At 39.7% G+C, this 17,117-nt stretch overlaps 1 protein-coding gene across 1 annotated transcript; it reads right to left on the bottom strand.

Moving 5' to 3' along the window:
* Positions 1-202: 202 nt before the first annotated feature.
* LOC147496249 (uncharacterized) lies at positions 203-3,731 on the bottom strand. Its single transcript, XM_086561546.1, has 7 exons — positions 3,611-3,731; positions 3,422-3,505; positions 2,127-2,737; positions 1,786-1,951; positions 1,315-1,492; positions 1,004-1,241; positions 203-664 (listed from the first exon to the last, which is right to left on the bottom strand). The coding sequence occupies exons 1-7, from the start codon at positions 3,729-3,731 to the stop codon at positions 203-205; spliced, it is 1,860 nt and encodes a 619-aa protein (XP_086417672.1).
* Positions 3,732-17,117: the final 13,386 nt, after the last annotated feature.

Here is a 17,117-nt window from a genome sequence, read left to right as displayed (position 1 = left end):
TATAAGACAGTGTACTAAGAAGAACTTTATTAGTTAAGCCACTTGACTTAGATATTACCTAATATTAGTGAACATCAATCATTTATCTTCTAACACTAATGAACTCAAAAGTGTCTCGTTACAATCTTGACTAAAAAACTAAAGGGTTTTCATACGCATCCATGTCTCTAGTCATTCTCTCTGGAGCATGTAACACGACATTCTAACCACTCCTTGTTAGGTCTTTGCAATAAAAAACCTGTGATGCTTGTGAGGCAAGAATAAATGGTTCATCTACAATCTTCGAACTTCCTTTAAACTTGCTCAAATCCACGAATGTTAAATTAATATATGGATCAGTGTAACATCCATTCACTTTATCTTCCACACGAACCCAATCACAACAAAAAACAGTTATAGTGAAATCAAAGTAGTCGAGTTCAAGAATTTGTCTAATGAGCCCATAATAAGTAGTATCATCATACATAATCTTCTTATCCTTTGCACTTGCACGAAAGTTAGTCATCGCATTCTTTTTAATTCTAGAATTCTGAGTTGTCTTGTTAGTGTCCCATTCAGCAGTAGAAAACACATATCCATTGGCTTGGTATGTGTTATACGAAATCGTTTGGAAGTTGGGACCATCAACAAGTCTCTTGATGGGAGAAACCTCTTCATTTTGTAGCTATCAAAAAATCCACAAAAGCTAATATTATTCTGCAAGAACTGCATGATCCTACGTATTTACTCTAAGTGATTACTAAGGTACTGAAACTATACTTGTTCCCTTAACCAAGGAATAAAACTCATTGGTGTTTCGGTGTTGCCTTTTCTCTTACGACCACTCGGTTTAAATCCTTGCAAGTATATTTGGTATTTCCTACAATGAAATGACACAAGAGACAAGTTAAATAGGTCTTTAGAGCTTCACGGTCTCATATACAACATTATAAACATGACAAGAGTAGACTTACTTTTGTCATGGAATAGAAAGTTTTGAGCACTGTAACACCCATCTACGTACTTGTTCGTACTGCACATTACTCAATCTATATACGCCTTTCTTATTGAGAGGTTTCTCATTTTTCAGCCCTCCTGTGTCATTCATGAATCTCTCTTTACCTCGCTTGTAGCTTCCCTTTGAACCATCAGGCATATGCTCCATACAATACATTATTGATTCCTCGACGACGTAACGCTCAGCAATACAACCTTCAGGATGTGTTGGATTCTTTACATGCCTCTTGTAGTCTCTCATCATCCTAGTACAAATTAACAACATATATTACTCATATAAAATAACAAAAATATAGATAGCTCACTCATAGAACTTACCGTTCGAAAACATACATCCACCGACACCAAACAGGTCCACAAAGTTCTATCTCTTCCGCCAAATGCACAACAAGGTGCATCATGATGACAAAGAATGAAGGAGGAAAATACTTCTCAAAAACGCACAACGCTTCGATCACTCTTTGTCTAGCAGCTTCAAGCTCATCGATGTATATTTCTTTGGAGCAAAGGATGTTGAAAAATGTTGACAATTGTCGGATTGCTACTCACAATTGCTTATGTTCTTTAAAGCAATGCATGAGTAATAATGACAAAAGTTGTTGCATCATTACATGATAATCATGTGACTTCAAGCCTTTTAATTGAAAATCTTCCTTGGTCACCCGTTGCTTCCAATTGGAACTATATCCTATAGGTACCTTTAATGTGACCAAGGTCTCAAAGAACATTTTTTTTTTCAGATCGGGATAAAGTAAAATCAGCCTTTGGTAGCAACAACTTATTTCCCACTTCTTTTGGCCACAAGTGTTGCTTTATATTCATCTAGCTCCTTCAAGTCTAAGCGTGCTTGAAAACCATCCTTGCTCTTGTCCATTTCCAAAATTGTCGCAATAAGGTTCTCGGCTATGTTTTTCTCCACATGCATTACATCCACATTGTGAGGACTAAGCAAGAACTATTAATCACGAAAACACACAAATTACAATGATGTATAATGATGTACGACAAACCAAATTAAGAAATGGAAAATTAAGTTACCTCCCAATACGACAAGTTAAAGAGTTTTGATTTTTTCGACCATGCAGTCATGCCCTCATCATCAACATTTTTTTCCCTTTCTTTCGTGCTACCTTTCCATAAACCGTTTCAAAACTTTCCACTTTGCTTTTTACCTCGGAAGCACTCAATCTTCTTGGAGCTCCCCCATGTTCATCCTTCCCATCAAATGGTCTTTTTTGTCGCCTAAAAGGATGATCCTCTGGAAGAAATCTCCTAGTGCCCATATATGCATTCTTATTCCCATGTTTTAACCTAATTGAATATGTATTTTTGCCACATGGAGGACAACCATAATTTCCACCAGTCTTACAACCCAATAACATGCCGAACGCAGGAAAATCATGTATGGCCCATAACAAAACTGCGTTCATAGTAAATGTGGTGTTACTATGAGAGTCGTATGTTTTGGTGCCTGTAGACCACAACTCATTCAACTCGGAGATTAGGGGTTGCAAATAGACATCAATGTCTTTCCCTGGACTACTTTTCCCAGGTATCAACATGGACAACATAATAAATTGTTTAACCATACAAAGAGATGGCGAGAGATTATATGGAACAATCATAACGGGCCAACACGAATAAGAACTATTAGAATGAGAAAACGGATTAAATCCATTTGTCGCAAGTCCCAGACGGACATTGCGTAGCTCAGTAGAAAATTCTGGCCACTTTGCATCAACTGTGCTCCAATTGAGAGAGTCAACCGGATGTCTCACTCAATTTTTCAACCACCACCCTCGAATGCCATGTCATGTTCTCCATAATCCATGGAACAATAATATATATATATATATATATATATATATATATATATATTTCATTAAAAACTAATTGATTCAAAAAGGTAAGAAGTAAATGCGATAACGTACAAGTATTGAAGCCAAAGCCTTACCTATACAATCTTTGTAACCTAGGTATTAATGGGAAGTATCTCAAGACTTTTGCTGGTACTGGTTTAGCCTTTTTTTTACTACAAGATCAACAACTTCAACATTCTTCCATCTGCTCACACCACATTTAGGACAATCTTGAAAAGCTTCAAGTTTTTTCCAATACAAAATGCAATTATTGGGACATGCATCGATTGTTTCATAGTCCATACCTAAAGATTTAATCATCCCTTTAGCCTTATATACAGACAGAGGCAATGTATTATCTTCAGGAAGAATATCTCTTAGCATATCCAATACTTCTGTGAAGATATTATCAGACCACTGATGTTTTGTCTTGAGGTTCATCAACTCAATATTCTCGATAACTTAGTCTTTTTCTTGTCTGCATGAGGAATATATTGGTCTCTTCACATCCTCCCACAAATTATTGAACTTCATCTCCTTTTTTAAATTAACCGGATTTTGGTTACATTGTTCATTATAGCAATCGACATCCACATCTTCATCCAAACTAATCTCATCCGCATTGAAATCTTCATCTGAACTAATATTATCTACGCATTCATCCAAATCATCAAGTTAGACAGTCCTAAGCTCTTCATTCACAAAGTTAATTTCTTGAGGATGGGTATCTTCAGGAGAGTTATGAGAGGATGAACCAAAAGGTTCAAAATTCCCAACATTGTTTACAAATGACTCCCCATGAAAATACCATGTAGTGTAAGACTTCTCAAATCCATAACGAACCAAATGAGCAAAGATGGTTTTTGGATCAACCATTCCACGAATATTGCAACACTTGGCACAAGGACAAGAAGATCGACCAAATTCCTTTTCCTAAACTATCTCTCATGAATTCAAGGAATGATTCGATTCCATCTAGATATGCATCACTCCCCACTGATTCCTTCATCCATTCTCTGTCTGGACGTGACAAACTCATCCCTACTTAATGCAATATGTAGATAAGTACATATTATTTCACAACATTATGAACAATCAATAACTAAAAACAAAATAATAAGTCTTCATTATCCATTTAAACTCACAAAAACTCATGAAATTTTCACATGCTCATTCAAAAATTAGTTAAGTGTATGAAAACTAATGAAAACATGTCAAAACATCAAAATAAGGTAAACCCAAGTCGAGAAACAGCATAGAAACATTAATTTGCAATTTAACAACATCAAGTTTAAGACTTTAAAATATGTATTTATCATTTAAAATACGCTAAGTTGCCACTAATACATATTTATCATTTCAAATACATATTCCCCAAAGCTCTACCACCTAAAAACATGCCTTACCTATGCAAGAACACCAAACAATAAATTTTCCCACCACTAAACATCATCATTATATTACGGTATTACACTAATGTTGAAATTGGTAATTTTTAATTTCATAACTTTTAATTATGCATTTTAGTAAGCAAGGTTTGTTTACTTAGTGATGATATCGATCAAAACTAAGATCAAACAGCTACTTTCAACCTGTACATCAATCAAAACAATAATAATTTGTTAAACAATTAATCAAAACAGCTAAAATTGTTTATTTGAGATCTCAAATGATGAAGGCGTTTACCTGAAATTCTCAATAATGAAGAGAGAGTTGATTTGATGAAGAGAGTTGATTAGGTTTTGAGATTGAGTGATTTGATTAAGAGAATCGATTAGATTGAGTGATTTGAGTGAGCGAGTGATTTGAATTTTGTGAGGGATTTGAGAGTGAGTTTCAAATCTTTGGAAAGTGATTTGAGAGAGCGAGAGTTTTTTGTTTTTTTAGTTTTGAGTGGTGGAAATAAGAAAAAGTCATGGGTTTTTTTCTTTTTCTTTTTCTTTTTTTGTTTTTGATAGGCTATGATCCGACACTCAGGGTTTGTTCCACGACGCGTGTGGTGCGTGCGAACAAAAGACAAAAATGGGGCATCGGTAGCCTTGTCTTTTTCTAACGAATTTGGTGTAGTGTGTGGGCTGCTATCTGATAAGCACCTAAAATTGTATTATAAAACCCCGTAGAGACATAACATTTCAGTTAATTTTGTACTTAATAATCATGAAATAATCGTATTTTCGTGTTTTTGCAGGTTGGAGCAAGCAACGTAAAAATGATAATAAAGCCAGCATTTAAGCACGAAATAGGGAGTATACATAAAACTTTCCGATTAAGCCATGTGAAGCCTAACAAATTCAGACTAAAGCCCAAAGACTCAAACAGGACAGAATCAAGTCAGAAACGGGATTATGTGCACAGAAACAGAAAGCTTCCAAGCTCATATCTCTTGAACCAGGACTCCGAATTCGGCAAGTGAGCTGCTCAGACGATCAGTGCGACGAACTCTACGCAAAGGCGGGAAGTTATAAAAATGCCAAAAGACTGGCCCGCCACTGGACACAACACGTGGACCCACTATGCGGGCCTGCAAGATTTGATGAGTCATCATGCAAGTCAAGACAAATGTGCAAATAATTGGCACAAAGTGGACACCTTGCATGCAATTAATGGATTTAGATGGAATTAGGTGCTAATAATGAAAAAAATGCAAGGTGTCAAAATGCTTTTAATTTTTAGATAAGAAGATAGTTAATATTTGGGCTTCCGTGGGATGGAGAAGGAATTCTCTCATCTGAGTAAAGAAAAAGAAATCTAGCATTCATTCCATGTTTTTAATGTAATTTTTCCTTTTTTAGAACTAGGCTTAGTGTAATAGTGTTAATAGAAGGTAAATGAGGTTTCAAAATAAAAGTCATTCCTTTCTAGCTTAAAAATTTATCTCTTGTATTCTTATTCTTCTTCTTTCTTGAAATTCAACATACATAAATCATACCTTTCAATAATCAAAGGATCATGAGCTAAAACCGTCCAAGGTGGAGGGTTAATGATGCTCATGTGAGGTTTCGTATATGTTTCTTAGAAATAGGATTAACTGCTTAGAACTTAGGACCCATGTAGCACCCTACCCCAAAATGGTAGTGTCCGGCCAAACTTGAGGCCTGGAGGTTGAGAATGACTCGCATGCACCACCTTTTTCATGCCTGGGATAGCCGCGCGCGCGCGAGTCCTATTTGACCTCATGTTCCTCTAATTGATAGGAGTATGTTGTATGAGTCCAGGAGTTGAGATGGTATTTCAGAGATGAAATAACAGTTCAACTCCTCATGCTAGTAAGATGGACTTAGAGATGAGTTTATCTCGCTAGGGATCGATTCTTAATCCGTTTGGGGGTTGTTAATGAACCCAAAACGGATTAGAAATTATAGTAATCCGATTCTAGAAGAAATATAGTGAGACCTTGCATGAGTAGCATAAGCCCCTACCTTTTCTTTCTTTTGATTTATCTTGTCAAACATCAACTTCAATCTATTTTCGTGTCTTGCATGATAAGTGTCCGATAGGAATTAAAACAATCAAGACTTAGCATATATCAAAAACTTACTCACTAGTTTCCTAAAGAGCACAATAAAGTTGTAATGTTGTCCTAGACTTTAGGTTGGAATGAATCCCTACTCGAACTAAACAAACGAATAACCGTGAGTAAGGAACTTGAGTTAACACTGAACGGAGAAGAATCATCAATTCTTTACACCACAAAAAGGGTTAATATCACTATCTCCAAAATTTATGCTACTACGAACAATGAGGTTCGAATTTATGAGCTCTACCATGAGTTGGGTCAGCCTACACAGGGGGCTCTTTCTGTCTTAGCTTACTTTGGGTACTTGAAGAAGCGCTGGGAGGAGCTTTATACTTACACTTCCCTATCTAGTATTACTGGTATGACACTGACTATTATGGCCGCTCTTCAAAAGCGTGAGGAAAAGCAGAGAGTTCATCAGTTCCTTATTGGTATTCACTATGATTTTGAAGCCATTCGCACTCAAGTTCTCAATACTGCACCTCTTCCATCTCTTGGTGAGGAGTATGCCGTTATTGAGAAACATGAGCACCGTGTTCGGATTACTTCTTCTCCAGTGGTTTCTGATGCACCGTCTTCTACTGATCTGATGGCGTTTGTTGCTACTATTCAACCCCAGGGGTCTTCTGTTGGCTTTCGTTCTATTGTTCCATCCGGGAACACTCATGGACGCTTTTGCAATCATTGCAAGGGCAGTGGCCACCTTATTGATAGTTGCTATCAGTTGCATCCAGAGCTTCATCCCAAAAGGGGGTTTTAGGAGGCAGCAAGCCTCGTTTTGCAGCTATTGCTGATATTTCTGGTAGTCATCATTCAGGGGGAATTTTTGAGGATTCTGGGACTTTTACCCAAAGACAGATTGATCAGCTTATGCATGTTATGTCTCTACATGAGGGGACATCTAGCAATTCTGCCATGACTGCTGTCACAGGTACACCTACTGCGTTCCATGTTCGTTCCCCGTCTCCATCTAGTTGAACGTCCTTGATTCCGGGGCAAATGATCATATGACTGGTGAGTCTAGATTATTGTCTGATAGCACACCCTTTTCACATCACGTCCACCTTGTGGATAGATCATACACCATTATTACCCATAAAGGTACTATTCAGTTATCCTCTGCTATCTCTTTAGAGTCAGTCTTACATGTTCCTCACTTTGCACTTAGCTTGTTATTTGTTAGTCGTCTTGCTAAAGATTATCACTGTTCTGTTATTTTCTTACCCCATTCTTGTTATCTTCAGAACCTGAGTACGAGGCAAATTTTTGGCAGGGGCTATGAGCATGCGAGACTATACTACTTTGGAGATCCCCCCCCTTGTCCCAGTACCTGTTCCACCAGTATCGAGTTTGCATGCTAGTGTGTTGCCTGTGTTAGGCCGTTATTTGTTTTCTACCGAGTCTTTGAAAAGTTGGCATGCTCGGTTGGGCCATGTCAACTTCAAGTATCTATGTACTTTATTTCATGAATTAATAAAAGCATGCAAAAATACTCTTTTTCATTATGATACTTGTTCTTTGTCTAAACATATGCGTTATTCTTATATTCCTCGCATTTCTAGATCTCCTTGTATGCTTGATGTGATTCATACGGATGTTTGGGACCCTTCTCCTGTGACTACCCTCTCTGGCCATAGGTACTACGTGGCCTTTATAGATGACCATACTCGGTGTACTTGGATCTATTTACTTCGCAAGAAATATGAGGTTCTCCCTATTTTCACTCAGTTTCTCCAGCTCATTAAAACTCAGTTCAATATCGTGGTTCCCGAACTTCGGTTTGATAATGCGAAGGAGTATGTTTCCAACGAATTTGTCACCCATCTTAACCAACAGGGTATCCTTTAGCAACTGACCTGTCCTTATACACCTGAGCAAAATGGTGTTGCTGAACAAAAAAATTGAAGTCTTATGGATGTAGTTCGGTGTTTGTTGCAAGATATGCATGTTCCTCAGTCCTACTGGCATTATGCGGTTCTTACCGTTGCCTACCTTCGAAACCGCACACCCAGTAGAGTTCTTAATGGTAAGGCCCCTCTTCAGGTTGTATACCCCAGTCGTGTTCTGTTTTCCATTATTCCCTGGGTGTTTGGCTGTGTTTGCTATGTTCGTGATAAGAGTCCTACACGAACCAAATTGGATGATAAATCCATTCGGTGTGTATTTCTAGGGTATTCCCCTATGTCCAAGGGGTATCATTGTTATCATCCACCTAGTCGTCGCCTCTATCATACCTTGGATGTCACATTTGTTGAGCACAGTGCATATTTTTGTCCTTATGCATCTGTGCAGGAACCTTTGTCTTCCCCAGAGGAGGTGTCTTCCGCTGTTTACCCTGTTCCTATCTTTGATACTCCTCTGGTGGTCCCTCCTACTAAACCATTACAGGTGTATACCCGTCGCACTCCTACTCATGCTCATGCTCTGCCCACTGCCTCAGGTAACATTCCTTCACCTTCTAGTGATCTACCTACTGTGATTGCTCATACTGTTGATTCCCCTATGATTGCTCCTGTTGTTGAGCCCCCTCGATTTCCTTCCAGGACCAGGCATTCCCCAAACAAATACGGTTTTCCCACTAACCATCCTATTACACAGTTTGTCTTTTATCAGGGTGTATCTACTTCCTATCAGACATATCTGACTTCGGTTTCCTCCATTCAGATACCGCGATCAATTTATGAGGCTCTGTCAGATCCACATTGGGTAGCCGCTATGCAGGCTGAGATGACAGCCCTTGAGCAAAATCAGACTTGGGAAATGGTTGTTTTACCTCCCAAGACTCGCCATGTTGGATGCAAATGGGTTTTTACAGTGAAGTACTTGGCAGATGGTATAATTGAACGGTATAAGGCTCGTTTGGTTGCTAAGGGATTTACACAGGGACCTAGATGTGACTTTGGTTCGGCCTTTGCTCCGGTAGCCAAGTTAAAATCTGTTCGACTTCTTATTTCCCTGGCTGCCTCTTATGATTGGCATCTTCATCAGTTGGATGTGAAGAATGCCTTCTTTCACAGAGATCTGGGCGAGACAATTTACATGGATCCCCCACCAGGCTTTTGTGGTGAGGGGGAATATGCTGGGAAAGTGTGTCGACTCTGTAAGTCTTTATATGGGCTTAAGCAGTCACCACGAGCCTGGTTCACTAGATTCAGTGAGGTTGTGCTACAGTATGGATTTACCAGGTGTCACTCAGACCATACATTATTTGTTAGGCATAACTCTGGGGGCCGCACTTATCTGCTTGTATATGTGGATGACATTATTGTATGTGCCACCATATCTGCACCCTTATAAACAACCATTGTTGGGTACCATTATAGTGCCACTCACTACTAGGCACGATGCCCAAGATTATGGCATGCCAACGCCGCCCAAAATTATGGCGTGCCTGTGCTGCCCAAAATTATGGCGTGTCTGTCTTGCCCAAAATTATGGCGTGCCGGCCCTGCCCAAAATTATAGCGTGCCTGCCCTGCCCAAAATTATGGCGTGTCTGCCCTGCCCAAAATTATGGCGTGCCTGCCCTGCCTAAAATTATGGCGTGGCTGTGCTGCCCAAAATTATGGTGCCATAAGCTAGATATAGCAGGTTTAGATTTATAAAACATATTTGTCAAGATATGCTTCCATATATATTAAGACTTTACATAATTACATAAGATTTTCTAGCAATTAAGGAAATGATATTTCTCATTATTATCCTATAAATACCCCATTCATTTGAAACAAAGAACTACGTTCATTTGAGAGACTTGATTTCATAGAACGATTTGGATACATAGGCAGCCATTGAAGGTACAGTCTCAACAATTCATTACAACAACCTCCCTTACGAAACCATTGGTGTGTTTGGGCGAGTTCTTACCCAAACATAATTGGCGCCGTCTGTGGTTCTTACTAACGAACCTCCATCCACGTTCTTTCTTCCAAGATTCGGTAATGGCAAAAACAACAAGATCTCAAGTGAGCAAGAACGCAAGATTACAACAAGAAAAAGAAAACAACTTACCCAATCCCGAAGTTCCGATTAGTCAGACCTTGATGAATCAACCAGTCGCTCCAGATCTATAAGCTCAGCCTTCAAACCTCCAGGTGCCACGACAACGCAGATCTAGACGTACACGACTTCAGGCTCTAATAACTCATTCTCAAGATCTAGAGGCAAACAAAGCGGATTCAGAGAATATGGAGATAGGATATGAAGATGTGCCTTTAGAAATGTTGCGTCAGAGATTCAGAAGAGAGAAAGAACATAATAACTACTTACAGAAGCAACTGGATAAAGGGAATGTCACACCCCGAATTTCGACAGAATTCGGAAAAACATTATTTGTTCCCGACTCTTCGATCTCCGAGGTGTGACGCACTCTCAACTCCCAAAAACTCATAAACAGTTTAAGTGGTTCGGTCCAAAAATCAAACTGAAACCGGCCCAACAAAACAATCTAAGTTCTGGCCCAAAGACTTAAAAGAAAATGGACCAAACCAACTAAAATAGAATCTGGCCCATCCAAACAAAACAAGCTAAGGCCCAAGAACTGAAACCGACCCAGGCCCAAGTCGTCATCTTCTCCATTAGTTCCAGCAACCTCTTCCACCACCGGCCACCAAATCGCGCCGGCCACCCACTCCCATTTCATCAAGTCGGTTCGACTCCTATACACAAACCCTACAACTTTAATAAAGCCAATAACTCTAAATCATTCAATCCAAACATCACCAAAACTAGATCACGGAAGAAATTTTCGCCTCCATTAATGGTCGCTACAAGCTTTCAACAGCCCCCACCACTCTACAACGCTCAACCCAACATCCACAACCAACAATATCAACTAAAAACCATTCAAACTGCTTTACTGCAGTGTTTGGGCAAGCCGCCATTAATGTTTTCTCCGAGCTTCCACCCGATGAAGAAAACCGGCTTCCATCACCAACAATCAGCCACCCCACTATCACCCATCATAATCCCACTACTCCAAACAACCTAACCCAACAAAACAAAACAACCAATTCAAGCCGACAAATCCAAAAAACCAAACAACAGGCGACGCCCTTAGTGTCAGATGCAAAGCTTCGACAGCCCCAACACCACACCACCAATGTCAATCTCTCGACAAAGACCCAATCCACTCAACAACCTACTTCAAATACCACACCCCCGACATCCATCAACAAAATTCCAAACCACAGTAAGTCAAAAAAAAGAGTGCAAACAGAGAAAACAAGGAAAAATGACGATTTCTATAGATTGGGCTTTAACTGCCCTTAACACCCATAAAGCTTGGACAGTTCAATCTCAATTTTCGGAGTTTCAAATGATTTTAATCGTTTTAATAACGGCAGTTTACCAATGCCGAGCGAATATTAATAACATAATAATTAACATATTTTGTGAAATAGAAAACTAATCTACTCACATGTATTAAAACCCGACGAATCCCTCCTAGTCCAAGCCGTCGCGCTCCAACGCTCGAGCAAACAAGTTTTTAGTTCTGCCTCCATTTTCATTATTTTTTTATTATCTTAAAAACCCTATTCTCTAGAACAATGTGTTTATATACTTGGGTTCGAAACCCAAGCCCAAAACAGACTCGGGCCCAAAAATCAGGCCCGCGTATCCCAAATCCAATATAGCCGATTTTTAAATAAATAATTAAATTAATAAATAAATAAATACATATTTTAAATACGGGCGTTACAGGGAAGCAAGTACAAAGGGATGACGCCGATGTTGCATCTTCCACACCGGCAAGAACCCCGAGATCTGGTGAAAATCGGAATGTATTCAACCGACTACAATTTAATTACGGTACATCCCATCCATTGGAGCCTGTTCCTGAGCATCATCAGAATCACTCAAGGTCAAGCAGACATACATCCCATTCAAGAAGGCGATCCAGATCTCGAAATACCAACAACACTAGGCATAGCAGTGGTCCTAACATGACAAGATCATTGAAGGTTGATCATAGCGCATCAGAAAGGTGGACAACATCCACCATAAGGCGCAATGTTGGACGCCAAGATCAGGACCTCGAGATTTAATTGCAACATGACCTTAGACATGGCTTGAATGCAGCAAACCGATACAGACAGGTTAACAAAGGTCAGCCTAGAGTACGACGACACCAAAGAAGCACCTCCCCAGTTCGACAGCTTAGCCTTTTTTATCGGCATAGGTCTCGCGTGCCCAAGGAAGCGACCAAATATTAAAGCAAGCAATAGTTGGAACAACAACACCGTGAGATGGAAGCGTGGTGAAATTACTCCTCAAATCGAAATCTAGAAGTCACGGGTGCACCATTCACGAACAACAAATCAAAGACATTGTCAAGAAAACAATAACCAACGTGGGTGTCGGCTGCTGATACACGATGGAAATACCTTTTGCGATTGAACGGCGATGTCGCCGGAGATTTTCCCTAAAGATACAAAATGCGAGCATCGAAAGGATTCAAACAACGGAACTTCCTACGTTCAAAGAAGCAGGAGGTGACCCGAACAATCATATTATGGAGTTTAAAAGTAGGTTAATTCTCTGGCGCAGAGATGACCCCCTGTTATGCAAACTTTTTCCGTCTACGTTAAAAGGAGAAGCTCTACGTTGGCTTTCCGGCTTGCGACTCAATCTATCGTCATTCCAGAATTAGCAAACCGGTTCCACAGATCGGTTTAAGCATAATTGGACACGTCCTAAGGATGTCAACATCTTGCTTAACACCAAGCAGCAAAAGGATGAAGCACTGGCAAAGTTCGTAATTTGTTTCCGCCAAGTACAAGTAGAGGTCACCGATGTCCCTGACGTAATGATCATTCATGCATTCAAGGAAGGAGTTCATTTTGATAAAAATGGAATCTACAACTCCCTTGTATGGGACCCCCCACAATCAAAGTACGATTTGTTTGTACGAACGCAACAGTTCATTAAAGTGGAGGAAGATGTTAGATCAAAAGCTTCCAGAGATAAAGACTTTCGGAGTAAATACTCAAACAAAGGTAAATGAAAATATAAGAAAAACATATCGGAAGGGCAACAACAGAAATCTGAAAATGTTAACACAGTTCGTGAGGAAATGAAGCTCACTCCATTAAATGCCAAGTATGATGCGATATATGAGAAGATCAAGGGACGCAACTTACTTTTTCCTCCGATGCCCTTACCTGAACACACTAAGTCTAAATGTGACAAAAATATTTGGTGTCACTTCCACAATGATTTCGGTCATGAAACAGAAGAGTGCAGATCCCTTAAGGGAAAAATACAGAGACTAGTCGACAAGGGACAATTAGACGAGTTTTTGCTTTCAAAAACTGTGAAGCAAAATTTAGCAATAACTAGCCACAATGTCATACTAGCTGGCCATGCCAAAATCAATGACATTTCGCAAGCAAGGCAAAAGTGTGAACAACGAGCTAAGTTCTGTTTCTTGCGTGAATTTAATCACGTCAATAACATTGATTTTGTTGAAGGAATTCGTTCAGAAACTCTGAGCCCGGTCCCCTATGTTTTAGTGATAGAGATCTAATGGCGTCCATCATCCTCATTATGATGTTTGTCGTCATCTCGACTTTCGTTGGATTATGGCGAAGTTGGTAGCGATCATGATAGATCTCGAAAGTTCGTCGTCGTTTTTGTAGGTTGCTACAAGAACATGCAGCTGTCAAAAAATTTAATTATTATAGAAAATAATCCAATCATTGGGTTTGATTTTGAACAACAACAACCTCAGTAGGAAGAGTCTCTTTTTACCACGCTTAATGGACAAGTCAATCGACATTGAATTCCTTTTGATGAATTGCAAATCCCCTTACAATGCAATCCTAGGAAGGGACTGGCTCCACAGCATGGGCGCAGTAGTCTCTACATTTCACTAGGCAATAAAGTTCCCATCTCTTGACAAAATTTGTAAGGTGCGCGACGACCAGATGGCTTCCCACAGCTGTCATGAAAAGGTCTTGGAGGAATATCGTTAGTCGGATATGTGGGGAAATACAATTCTCAGTAATTCGCAACAAGTATCTAAATCAGAATCAGTCCCACACAATATTTACACTGCTAGTTCAAGAAATGAAGGACCGCCGACCGTAGAACGCCTCTTAGAAGTTCAGATTGGGAATTTAGGCGGGGAAACAACTTTCATATCGGCAGAACTGACGGATATTGAACAAAAGGAAATGGTAGCACTCTTCAGAAAGAACAAAAAGATTTTTGCTTGGTCAGTCGAGCAAATGCCAGGAATTAGCTCAGAAGTTGCATGCCACACACTTGACATTGATCCTACCATCAAGCCAGTTCGGCAAAAGCCTAGGCGCATGGCCCCAGAAAGAAAACTCAAAGTCAAAGAGGAAATTGATCGTTTACTCTCAACTAAGTTTATACGGCCAATTTCATATCCGCAGTGGTTGTCTAATGTGGTTGCAGTACCCAAGAAAGAAGGTAAAATGAGAGTGTGCATTGATTTCACGAACTTTAACAAAGCTTGCCCGATTCATCCCTACCCTCTCCCACGAATATCGAAATTGGTGGATGCTACGTCTAGCTACCCACGATTATCATTTATGGATGCGTATTCGGGTTACCACCAGATCCCACTAGCTGTGAAGGACCAAGAAGCAACTGCATTCATAACTGACCAAGGGATTTTTTGTTACCAAGTTATGCATTTCGGTTTAAAAAACGTAGGGGCTACGTACCAGAGGATGATTGACACCATATTCGAAGATATGTTAGGCAAGACAATGGAGGCTTATATTGATGACATGGTTGTAAAATCCAAACACAGTGGAGATCACATCTCTGACTTACAATCAGTTTTTGATAGAATTGATGAATTCAACATGCGGCTAAATCCTTTGAAATGTGCTTTCAGACTGATATCAGGGAAATTTCTAGGGTATTTGATGACTCGTCGAGGCATTGAAGCTATCCCAGAACAGATCCGATCCATTCAAGCCATGCCCTCTCCAAAAACTAAAAAAGAGATTCAACAACTCACAGGGCGCTTAACAGCACTAAATCGTTTCATCTCTAAGTACTCGGACCGGTGTCATCCTTTCTTTCAGACGTTAAAAAACTCAGCAAGGTGGAATGATGATTGTGAAAATGCCTTTCAATCAATCAAGAACTACCTGGTCTTGCTACCAATCTTGGCCAGCCCAACTACAGGGCAACCTGTTGGAGCTTACTTGGCCGCTACATATACTGCAATAAGTGTAGTCCTGTTCATCGATAGAGAAGACGGTCATCCAATCTTCTTCATTAGTAAAACACTAACGGGGGCGGAAATCAGATATTCGAGAATTGAAAAAATTGCTCTAGCGTTGGTTCATGCTGCCAGACGCCTCAAGCCGTATTTCTAAGGGAGACTGGTCAAAGTATACACGGAATATCCTCTACGCAAAGTTTTCCGAAGTGCCCAGGAATCAAGTAGACTCGCGGAATGGGACATCTACTTAAGTGCTTATAGCATCAATTTTGAACCTCGCGTTTCATAAAAGGGTCATGCACTTGTATCCCAAATGGCAGATTTCTCTATCGATGATTACATCCCTGAAGTCAACCAAGACAAAGGCATCTCTAGTGAAGCGCCAATAGTTAGGGGTGAGGAAGGCCCAACAAATCTTATGGCCCCATCACCCGATTCATGGATGGTTTACACGGACGGCTCACACAACAAATCCGGCTATGGATTAGGATGTGTTTTTATCAAGCAAGACAATTAGTAGTTTGGGTCAACAGTTCCTTAGAACTGGTCCTTGAAGTAATCTTCTTTTATTTTTCAGATTATCAATCATCAATAAAATGCATTATTCCATATTTCTTTATTTTCATTCAGTTAATTAGTCAAAAATAATACATATCAATTACTTAGTTACCATTCTTAAAGACAAACAGTTGATATGAAGGCTCAACTATACAAAACATATACAAATTCAAAAGTCATGGAGTTTGCGTTTGCAACACCTCTCTCCATGCACCAAAAAGTCATGGAGTTTGCGTTTTCAATATCTTTCTCCATGCACCAAAAAGTCATGGAGTTTGCGTTTTCAACACCTCTCTCCATGCACCAAAAAGTCGTGGAGTTTGCATTTTCAACACCTCTCTCCATGCACCAAAAAGTCATGGAGTTTGCGTTTACAACACCTTACTCAATGCATCACCAAGCCATGGAGTTTGCATTTTCAACATCTCTTTTCATGCACCAAAAAGTCCGTGCATCACCAAGTCATGGAGTTTGCGTTTACAACACCTCTCTCAATGTACAAAAAAGTCATGGAGTTTGCGTTTGTAACACCTCTCTCCATGCGCCACAAAGTCGTGGAGTTTGCATTTGCAATCCATGCACCACAAAAGCTCAAATTTTACAACAAAGCTCAAGTTTCACCAATATTTTATACAAAACTTAAAACTGGGGGTAAGCATTGGTTGACATTGAATAGTTGGAATATCTATCCAACTGTCGTAGAATACGGTTGTTTCTCCAGTGAAATGCCAACAATTGGGGGCGACTGTGATACGTTTAACGCCAAAAGAATTTCTCCATCTCATTAGTATTGAGTATTTTCATACCATTGGTGTTACCTGAACTAAGCAGTGAACAAAAACAACAATCAATTTCATGGTCGTACAAACAGCCTTAGGCATTCATGCCAAACAAACAACCTTTGGTTGCTTTCTTTTCACAATCTTCACCTTTGTTTATAACTTCCACTGTCGCATCCTTTTTGAGCCAGTTTTTGTTAT

The sequence above is a fragment of the Coptis chinensis genome, chromosome 5, assembly GCF_015680905.1.
Source record: "Coptis chinensis isolate HL-2020 chromosome 5, ASM1568090v1, whole genome shotgun sequence".
Taxonomy (NCBI): Eukaryota; Viridiplantae; Streptophyta; class Magnoliopsida; order Ranunculales; family Ranunculaceae; genus Coptis; species Coptis chinensis.
This window is presented reverse-complemented; position numbering and strand designations above follow the sequence as displayed.